The sequence below is a fragment of the Nicotiana sylvestris genome, chromosome 5 (assembly GCF_000393655.2).
Source record: "Nicotiana sylvestris chromosome 5, ASM39365v2, whole genome shotgun sequence".
In the NCBI taxonomy this organism is placed as follows: domain Eukaryota; kingdom Viridiplantae; phylum Streptophyta; class Magnoliopsida; order Solanales; family Solanaceae; genus Nicotiana; species Nicotiana sylvestris.
The window spans coordinates 76,463,174-76,474,589 of NC_091061.1; the positions used below are offsets into that span (position 1 = coordinate 76,463,174).

An 11,416-nucleotide genomic window follows, 5' to 3' on the forward strand; every position below is an offset into this window, starting at 1 on the left:
TTCACGACTTTGAGTTAGCTTCCATTGTTCGCCATTACTTATACGGTATGCCTTGTGAGATTTATACTGACCATCAGAGCTTCCAGCACCTGTTCAAGCAAAAGGATCTAAATTTATGCCAGAGGAGGTGGTTATAGTTGCTGAAGGACTATGACATCACTATTCTGTATCACCCGGGCAAGGCCAATGTGGTGGCCGATGCTTTGAGTCTCTAAGTGGAGAGTTTGGGGAGTTTGGCTTATTTACCAGCATCGGAGAGGCCTATGACGATGGATATTCAGGCCTTAGCCAGCCAGTTTGTGAGATTGGATCTTTCGGAGCCCAGTCGGGTTCTAACTTGCGTGGTTTCTCGGTCTTCCTTATTTGATCGTATTAGGGAGCAGCAGTACGATAACTCTCATTTGCTTGTCCTCAAGGACAAGGTTCAGCACGGTGATGCCAGAGATGTGACTATTGGTGATTATGGGGTATTGAGGATGCAAGGTCGGATTTGTGTACCCAATATTGATGGGCTTCGAGAGTTGATTTTAGATGAGGCCCATAGTTCGCAGTATTCTATCCATCCGGGTGCCGCGAAGATGTTTCAGGATTTGAGACAGCACTACTGGTGTAGGCGGATGAAAAAAGATATAGTTGGATTTGTAGCTCGGTGCCTCAACTGTCAGCAGGTGAAGTATGAGCACCAGAGACCGGGTGGGTTGCTTCAGCAGATAGAGATTCTAGAGTGGAAGTGGGAGCATATCACCATGGACTTTGTAGTTGGGCTCCCACGGACTTTGAGAAAGTTCGATGTTATTTGGGTGATTGTGGATCAACTGACCAAGTTCGCTCATTTCATTCCTGTGTGTACTACTTATTCCTCAGAGCGATTGGCGAAGATTTATATCCGGGAGATTGTTCGTCTGCATGGTATTCCAGTGTCCATCATTTCAGATAGAGGTACTCAGTTCACATCATTGTTCTGGAGGGCCGTTTAGCATGAGTTGGGTACTCGGGTGGAGTTGAGTACAACATTTCACCCTTAGACAGACGGTCAGTCCGAGCACACTATTCAGATTCTCTAGGATATGCTCTGTGCGTGTGTGATTGAGTTTGGAGGGTCTTGTGATCAGTTCTTGCCATTGGCGGAGTTTGCTTACAACAACATCTATCAGTCCAGCATTCAGATGGAACCGTATAAGGCTTTATATGGGAGACAGTATAGATCCCCGGTGGGTTGGTTTGAGTCGGGTGAGGCTAGATTGTTGGGCACATACCTAGTTCAGGATGCTTTGGAGAAGGTAAAGGTGATTCAGGATAGACTCCGTATAGCCCAGTCCAGACAGAAGAGTTACACGTACCGGAAGGTTCGTGATGTTTACTATATGGTTGGAGAGAGGGTTCTGCTTCGGGTTTCGCCTATGAAAGGTGTTATGAGATTCAGGAAGAAAGGAAAGTTGAGTTCGAGATTTATTGGCCCTTTTGAGATATTGAGGCGTGTTGGGGAGGTTGATTATGAGCTTGCCTTACCTCCCAGCTTGGCCGGAGTTCATCCGGTATTCCATGTTTCGATGCTCCGGAGGTATCACGGTGATCCGTCGCACGTATTGGATTTCAGTTTAGTCCAGTTGGACAAGGATCTATCTTATGTTGAGGAGCCAGTGGAAATATTGGACATGCAGGTTAGAAAGCTGAGGTCAAAGAACATTGCATCAGTAAAGGTTCATTGGCGTGGCCATCCGGTCGAGGAGGCGACCTGGGAGGCTGAGCAGGATATGCATAGCCGTTACCCTACACTACTTTAGGTATGTCTCTATGCTCGTTCGAGGACAAACGAATGTTTAAGTGTAGGAGGATGTGACGACCCGACCGGTCATCTTAAGAATTAACGCACCAATCCCCTATTAACTGCTTTCCCCGAGTTTATTTCTGCTATTTTGATTTGCGGGGATGTTCGGTTTTTAGTTTCAGAGAGTTTTGGGACACTTAGTCCCTAAATGAGAGCTTAAGTATTGGAGAGTTGACCGTATCCGGAGCAGTGTGAAGACGGTCTCGGAATGGAAATTCAATGGTTCCGTTAGCTCCGTTAGGTGATTTCGGGCTTAGGGGCGTGTTCGGATTGTGTTTTGGAGGTCCGTAGCTAATTTAGGCTTGAAATGCCGAAAGTTGAATTTTTGAAGTTTCCAATCCGATAGTGAGATTTTGATCCGAGGGTTGGAATGGAATTCCGAAAGTTGGAGTAGCTCCGTAGTGTTGAATTTGACGTGTGTGCAAAATTTCAGGTCATTTGGACGAGGTTTGATAGACTTTCTGATCGAAAGCGTGTTTTTAGAGTTTTTGGAATTCTTAGGTTTGAATCCGATTAAAAATAGGTATTTTGATGTTGTTTTGAGCGTTAACAAGATTGAATGATGTTTTAGGATTGGTTGGAAGGTTTGGTTGAGGTCCTGGGGGCCTCAGGTGTGTTCCGGATGGTCAACAGACCATTTTTGAACTTGGAAAGATTGCAGATTTTTTGCTATTGTGTTGCAGAGAAAACCTTCATCGCGTTCGCGAGGGGGTCTCGCGTTCGCGTAGAGCATCTCGGTGAAGCAGCTGAAATGTGCTTCGCGTTCGCGATGATGTCCCACGTTCACGAAGGTAAGGACCCGTTGGTCTTCGCGTTCGCGACATGGTCCTCGCGTTCGCATAGGGTCTGCCCATGTAAGCTACACGTTCACGAGTGAACGTCGCATTTTCGAAAGAGGAATTTGGCTAGCAGGACTTTTGTACATCACGTACGCGATAGTAGCCTCGCGTTCGCGAAGAAGGAATTACCTGGGCAGATATAAGATTTCAAAATCTAGGGTTTAGCCATTTTTATCAAAACTTAATCTTGGGAGCTCGGATTTGAGCGAGATTTTGAGGGATTTTCAGAGATATTGATTGGATAACTATTTTAGACTCCTTTTTTCTTGTAACCTATTAATCTAAACATGAATTCATCCTTTAATTTCGAAATTTATATGAAAATTGGGGAAAAGTTCTTAGACCAAGAAATTGAGTTTTGATTGGGGATTTGACATTAGATTTAGATAATTTTGGTATGGTTAGACTTGTGAGAGTTTGAGGATTCTGAAACTATAAATTTTACCCGATTCCGAGACGTGGGCCCGAGGGGCATTTTGGTCATTTTACATAATTTCGCGTATTAGCTTAGACTTTAATTGTAGAATCAGTTACTTGAAGTGTTATTTACATTATGAAATCGAATTGAATAGATTTGGGCCATTTGGAGTAGAGTACTCGGGGTAAGAGCATGGTTTCAGATTGATTTTTTAGACGGTTCGAGGTAAGTGGCTTGTCTAACCTTGTGGAGGGCACCTTCCCCTTAGGATTGGTGTATTTGGTAATTGAGATGCCTTGTACGTGAGGTGACGAGGGCGTACTTGTGCTAATTGTTGGAATTCCGGTTTTCTTAAAGTAATTACTAGTATGTTTCCTTTCCTGTTTCTATTACTTGTACTATTAAGCTTGTTGTTAGCTTAGGAAAACATGTCTAAGTGACTTAATTGCTTTATTTGCTCAATCTGTCTTACTTGACTTATGTGCAGCATGCTAGGCTAGAATCACTTGTTGCCTTGATATGAAATTTTTGTCATTTCTGTATATTTTCCCGTTGCTACTATGTATTTATTTTGGGACTACGGATGTGGGATTCTGGTAGCTCCCCCTTGTCTGTTTATTTTGGGACTACGGATGTGGGATTCCGGTAGATTCCCCTGCACAGTTGAATGGAACTACGAGAATGCACCTGGTAGATTCCCCCAGTACTGGGTATTTACATTTGGGACTACGGAACGTGATTTCGGTAGATCCCCGTGCACTATGAGTTGGACTACGGGACAGAATCCCGGGAGATCCATTGGATATGTACATATGGGACGACAAGACGGTATCCTTGAAGATTCCCGATTGTTATTATTGGTGCTGAGCTGTATTTCCTTTCCGTGTTTACTTTACTTCTGTATAGTTGTTGCTGTCCTATACATCCTGTGTTATTTTACTGCTGTACTTATTTATGTTGTTCTATTCTATACTGTCGATCTTTATATTTTATTTAACCTCAGTAGGGCCCTAATCTTCCTCGTCACTACCCAACCGAGGTTAGGCTTGGCACTTACTGAGTACCACTGTGGTGTACTCATGTCTCTTCTGCGCATGTTTTTCATGTGCAGATCCAGGTACCGCTACTCAGGCCTACCATCCTTGAGGGAGGAGACTGCTCTAGAGAATTCGAGGTACATCTGCCGCGTCGCAAACCGAGAAGTCCCTTTCTATTCCTGCTTTAGTATTTAGCCCTTCTGTATTTTTTTCTGTTCTTATTAGACATTCCGGAGTTAGAGCTATGTAATATTGATCTTAGCTTGTGATTCGTGGGTTTTCGGGTCTTGGATTTACGTTTTGGTTTTGAGAGTTGAATATGGTGTATGCCGAGTGGCACATTTAAACACTGTTATTACTTTATTACTGTTTAAAGTCGTTTTACTTCCGCAAATTTTTGTTTTTCTTCTGCAATTTAGGCTTACCTAGTCGTAGAGACTAGGTGCCGTCACGATGGTTCATGGAGGGCGAACCGGGGTCGTGACATTAAAATACATCTAAAATCAATAATCAATCATTAAAACTCAAAATTTTTCAAAGTTAAACTCAATTTTTCCAACTTTTCACATAAAGTGCTAAAACAACCTCGGGTCACCCGGGACTACAATCAAACATGCGTACCAGTTCAAAAGTATCATGCGAACCTACCAGAATAATCAAAACATCAATCCGAGATTGTTTACCAAAAACATTGACCGTGGTCAACTCTAGCTATTTTTAAAGGTAAAAATCACATTTTATTTAAAGATTCACATTTAAATTGTTCGAAAATCAATACGGAACACGCACACACAAGTCATAAATCATTAAATAGAGCTATAAAAAGTCTCAAAATATAAAAAAATATATAGTACTAAAAACGACCAATCAGATCGTTATAATTTAATGTCAAAAACTGTAAAATATTGAGTCTTTTATGTTTAAATTATATATGGAGAGAGAAAGTAAACTAGACGTTAATGAGAGTGATAAAATTTATGATTTACTTTCTATTGTGTATTTATAGTTTTTGAAATGAATTATTTATGAGTGAGTTTTCCAATCATTTTTTTAATCTCTTTATGTGAGTTTAAATCACGTAAAGTAAATGTGGGAATTTTACCACTATGTTTGCCTCTCATTTTGTATATGCATGAACCCCAAGTCGTTTCTTCTGTAGGAAGGCCAAGAGGAAGAAAAGAAGCAGAATAGTTTCTCTTAATCATGTGGGATAAATATAATGGATCTTCCACCCCAAAAATATTGTTTATCCCTCTGAATAATGAGTGGGTGATCATAGATTTTTCACCCATAAAATATGTGCTACTCCCTCCGTTCGGTGTTCAAATTTCGAGTCCCTAATTGCAATTTCATATGCTTTTTATTATTTTGAATTGTTAATTATTGTGACTTATAGTAGTAATTCTTACGTAATTTCGAATATATAAATTTTATTTAAAAACTTAATTTCTATATCTAAATTCATAATGAAAAATATAATGATTTTGACTCTCGAAATTCAAATTGTGCCAAAAGACAGGAAGTAGTTTATTTTTATCCAGTTTATAGTTTGGCATTCAACCAGGGTTTTTCTCCATCTTATCCAATTCCCGTGCAACAAAATTTCCTTAAAAATTGAAGATGTGTAAGATCCTCCAATTGAAAGTGAACATATCCAATGTCGACATTCACTGTTATAGTTAACACTTAACAGCTGACTGGACATTTCAGATTAACCCACTAATAAGACCTATTCGCCACATCCAACACTATTTCAACTCCAATACTATCCAAAGGGTCGTTTTTTCTGATTTTTTAACCTTTCAAGAAACCGAAGAGCTTTTTTCCCAAATTTTCTTGAAGTACAATCTTTGATATGATCCCAACAGATTACTTTGTGTCCATATTAAATGCGCTTCAAGATTAGCAGCACTAATTCTTATTGGCCGGTACTCTTCACTATATTTTTAATGGATAACCTCTTTCCACATAAAGTTACACCACCTTCCTTCCATTAGATCTCCAAAGTCTATTCATTAATTCCAACTACATATATAACCACCAACTGAAAGTTTCTCATCATCAAAACATATCATCTTCAAAAAAATAGATCACCCCAAGTTTTCCATGGACAATTCTCAAATTTATTCATCTATTAGTTGTGAAATACAAATAATAAGAGCAAGAAACGTTGAGCAAATAAGATCCTTAGGAGGCTGTTTGTTTGTTAGATGCTATCTTTCCGCAGGAGAGAAGCAAAGAGTTCAAATAAAAACACAAGAAATCCTATCAAAATCTGACTTGTCATGGAACGAGTCATTCTCATTGGATTGCTTGGGAACAGGGGCGTACGCAGAATTTTTCGTAAGCGGTGTCGATAATTTTAAAAAGTGAATAAATAAACAAATATAACATAGATGCTATATTTAAAAAAAGATTCAATTTATATCAATAAAACACAATATATTATAATATTATAACTTTTCTCAACGAGTTTTTACTTTTTTGAAAATTATTCATAAAGCGTCATAGTACTCTATATATATACAAGGCATCACACAATCTCTCATATTTAAATAAATTTCAAAGAACTTAAAATTTCTTTCATTGCGTAGATATGATTCGCCTCATTGATTCTTTCTTCCAAGTTAAATGAATTTCAGATGATAAACTTGCTTAATTTTGAAAGTTAAAAGATTTTATCTTCAAGAAAAAGAAAAGGAAAGAAAAAGATGTAGCAAAACACATATAGGAGCTCCTGAGCTTCGAACCCCTTACCTACCCCGTTCATACTTGGCTTCTTAGCCACTAGACCAAGATGCATTTTCTTTGCAATAATGTTCGTTTTATTTTTATAACGGCTATTTATAATATTATAAATTTAATAAAATATATATTTAATTAGATTTTCCGGCGAAGCGGTGTCGGATGACACCGCTTCCGCAAAGGTGCATCTGCCCCTGCTTGGGAAATGAAGAATCAATTAATATGCTCAAGCAAGGAAGTGTAGTCTTCGAACTTCGCTCAAGAAAAGTTGTGCCAGTTTTTGGTAAAGTTGGTGGCTCAAAAATCATGGGAAGGGCTGAAGTTCCATGGAGAAGTGTATTTGAGTCAAAAAATATGGAGATTGTGGAGTGGGCAATTATCATGGATTCAAAGAAGAGAAATTTGCATGAAGATGTGAAGCCTATGGCAGTGCAAATATCAATGAAGGTTGGTGTAAAAGAGACAAAAAAAGTGCAGAAAAATGATAATACCATGGATAAGTGTGGTTGCAATAGTACCATTTTCAGTGCTGAAGATAACGAAGTATTTGCACTTGGAGCTGCTCTAGATGCCTTGTAAGACAAAGACCGCAAAAAATCTATAGTTACTAATGGGGTTTGAACCCTTTAACTCAATTGTGGAAGGCAGTAAATTCACTAAGTGAGCTAACCTTCAACCATACTAAGTTGCCTTAGGGTAGGTCCAGTAGGATAAATGTTTTTTTTTTCGTGACTTAGGCTACTAGCTAGTTTCTTACACTAATGTTTCCTTGTTACCTTCTTTTTGTTAATTTGAAGACGTACGTTCATATATTGTTATGAATCAATTCCAGCCCTATAAAAATATCAACAAACAAATAGCTATTGAGTTGGGAAGATCTATTGGGCCGAGAACAAACAATAGGGTCCGGCTAATTTGGGATACGGGTTGAGCAACGAGCCCAAAAACAATTCTATTAAAAAGAGTAGTGATTGGTGATTTTGGGGCTATTCCTATTGTTGAGAAAAGTGTCTGCTTCTCCTCGTCTCCTATTCTCTAAGTCTAACCTTCTCATCTCCTCCTTCTATCTATCCCTTGTTACTTTACTTCCTGTAATTTCTATTGTAATTCTGCTACTAAGTTGTTGCATCTTGATATTTGAGTTGTAGTCACATTTCAGTCTTATTAATAGAGCAGAGAGCTTTCAGTTATTGTTACTCTGGATTTGAGTTAATTACATTGGTGCTTTCATCGATCGTACTCCAATAGACGAGGTGATACTAGATCGTTTCAGCAGCGGCGACGCAACGGGATGGATTTATCGAGCCGAGCGGTACTTCCACTTCCTTGGCTTCTATGAGAAATATTGGCTACCTCTTCCTTACTTCTACCTTGAAGGCGCTGCCCTCGTTTGGTGCGATTGGCTATATCGAAACAAGTAATTCTATGATTGGAACCATTTCAAGGAGAAGCTGAAGTTGCATTTTCGAGCACCGCCACCTTCACAAGTACGGTACGTATGGCAGATACCCAGGTGTGTCTCGTTCCTTCTATGAGAACTGTTCCTATCTCAATTGCATTTGCCTATGATTTGGATGCTGGACATTCTGAGGCGGACCAAGTGTCCGATAAAAATACATAAAGAGAATAACCACACTCACAAACTGACTCGTCCAGCGATGCCAAGGAATTATTAAATGAATGTATTCATCATGGCGAGGATGGTGAATTTAAAGTGCTGGCAACGTCAATCCTTGCAGAATCATTGTTCAACACAAGGAACGATCCTAAAGGCGATGATGCGTACTCGAATGCCCACTTCATTGCACCACCGATAGTGGTTGATTTAGTAGCTGATAAATCAGCAAGGCTCCCTTTCCCGGTTACTCAGATGCTTGGAGGAAATACTGAAAGCATTGATATTGATTCATTGGATACTATACAACTGAAGGAATCCGCTGACAAGGACGGTGCATGGCTCAGGAATATTGCGGACATAGTGTTTGATAAAAGTCTCGAGCTAAAAATGACCAAGCTGCAATGCCAATTTGCAAATGTGGCGCTTCTTGAGACCGCAAAATATGTTTCCACCGAGATTTTATCTACTCGCTTTGACGAACCAATGGAGAATGAGGGAGTGACTTCACTTCTCATCCATACAACAGTAGCTGATGAAGATTATGAGATTGTCGAGTTTTTCCCTTACATATTCAAACAGCCCTCTTTAACCTTGGTGTTGGATGATTTTAGGGATCTCGCAATGAACTTGAAATATGTCTTACCCACTTGTAATTGGTTTGACACTGGGCAGCATTCTTCAAATGAAGTTGTTCAACTTTATTGACTGCAAAACGATGAAAGGGTTGTCACTTGTATTCAGCACATCGCAAAGGTGCAAGGGATAATGGGCTACCAATTTGTAGTTATGTGGACAGTTGTTTCGCTACTGGGCACATTTTATGGGCTTGCTTTAATATGGTAGAGTTGTGTGTGTCTTCATTACTCGGACAAGTCCAGCTTATTGGTTACCCTCATGGCTTTCAAGTTCTTAATGTTGCGACTGCATCAAGAGGATGCAAACATGTCTCGTGGTGTGTTGATCTCGTAATCTCTTTACAGCTGCAGCACTTCCCGATTAAGTTAATGGTTGTAAAGGATTTATAACATCACACCTTTCGCTATTGCTTCTAGCAAGCGACAAAATGGTTGATTCAACTCCTGCTTGCAGTGAGAGGCTTGACTTCATTGATCCTAGTGCTAAATTCTTTATAGTAACCATTCGCGCAACTGCAGCAGATCTTTGTGCGTGGAATCCAAGAATAAGCTTTAAGTCCAAGTCTCTAACAGGTTATACAGTGAATGGGGAGCCGCTGCTATTGATGGGATCTACTTGCATATTTTTCTTCTTTGCATATGCTACCTCTATGACTCAAGTGTGGGATCCCGGACAACAATGGTTGCATAATCATTATTGGACTTGCTATTTTACTAGGCCAACAACTGATTTCAATGCTGATGCATTAGCCATTTCTCCTCATCTTGGTGTTGTTCTAGATGCTACTGGCAAAGTTCTCAGAGAAATAACTGCACAAGTCCTTCAAGGTGTTATAGTTGGGCAAACTGGGGTAAATCTGAGAGCCCAAGTTACTTTTGCATTGATTGTTGTCTTCGATCCTGGAGGAGGCCCTTCGGATGCACCAATTCTTGAAGATAGCGATGGTGTTCTTGAGGCAATCTTGAAACAAAAACAACAACAACAACAACAACCCCCCAGTATAATCCCACTTAGTGGGGTCTGGGGAGGGTAGTGTGTACGCAGACCTTACCCCTACCCTAGGGTAGAGAGACTGTTTCCAAATAGACCCCCGGCATCCTTCCCTCCAAGAACTTCCCACCTTGCTCTTGGGGAGACTCGAACTCACAACCTCTCGGTTGGAAGTGGGGTTGCTTACCATCAGAGCAACCCCTCTTGTCTTGAAAGCCATAGCTAATTTGTCAATATGCATAGTGCCTCTCACTGTTGATAATTTTTGTTTTCATCAATTGAAAGCAACTATTCACGACATTACCAAGTCAGAATATGGCTTGTCACTTTATGGATTTTATTTCATCATTGAGTCACATTCCGCGGATAGCATTAGAGTTACTTGTCCATTCCTTATTTGAGTCATATTCTGCGGATATTATTAGAGGTACAGGTGCACCAGGTGAGCTGCAGAGAAAAATGAAAGGGAGTATTAATATTGATACCACTGCTTGTTTGGGAAAGTTTGACACTCTAGATATTCACCCTGAAGCTAAGGGTATAGTTGAGTCTATAGTGGAGCGTTTCAGCACTTTGAGTAGGAAATCCAATAGACAGCTAATAAATATGGACCTAAGGATTGTGATACTGGAGAATAAGTGTTGGTAAGGAAATTGTGCTTTTAGATCAAAGAATTGTTGTGGCCCACAGAATACAACTATGTACTTTAAAATATGGGTTTCACCAAGGATACATCTACATTCGTTGTTTTAAAAGCTAGGAGGGATTATGAACAATTCGCATATAATAGCGCAAAGTCATTGTGGCCTTCATTGTGCAAAATCGACGTACCTAGCCTTGAAATCTCTGAAGGCTTACCATTTGATGCATTTGTTGCTTTGCTAGAGGTTCTAGTGGCACAACTTGCCCTTGTTATGGAGGGAGTTCTTCTTTTCCTTTCTACTTGTGATGGAGATGAGCTCGACAACGCAACATATATACCATGGTTTGTGCTAGTCATTGAAGACGTTTCAGTAAACATCATTACCCAAACTACTGTTGCTAGCACATATAGGGCTCCTGGTTTCTTTTTTATATGCAAATGGACTTGCCAATCAGCGGCCTTTGCACCTGTGGATGTTTATATAGCTACAATTAGTTTACCATTATTTTTGGTTAAAAGGCTTCTTGACTCGAACCTTGAGGACAAGGTTCTTATTAAGGACGGGGTATTGTTATGAATCAACTCCAGCCCTATAAGGATATCAACACACAAATAGCTATTCGGCCGGGAAGAGCTATTGGGTCGAGAACAAGCAATAGGGC

General features: G+C 39.9%; 1 protein-coding gene across 1 annotated transcript; it reads left to right on the top strand.

The window, feature by feature from the left end:
* Window positions 1–6,132: 6,132 nt before the first annotated feature.
* Window positions 6,133–10,456, top strand: LOC104226976 (uncharacterized). The gene is made up of 2 exons (XM_070174473.1): window positions 6,133–6,431; window positions 7,062–10,456. The coding sequence occupies exons 1-2, from the start codon at window positions 6,229–6,231 to the stop codon at window positions 7,444–7,446; spliced, it is 588 nt and encodes a 195-aa protein (XP_070030574.1). The 5' UTR covers window positions 6,133–6,228; the 3' UTR covers window positions 7,447–10,456.
* The last annotated feature ends 960 nt before the right edge of the window (window positions 10,457–11,416 follow it).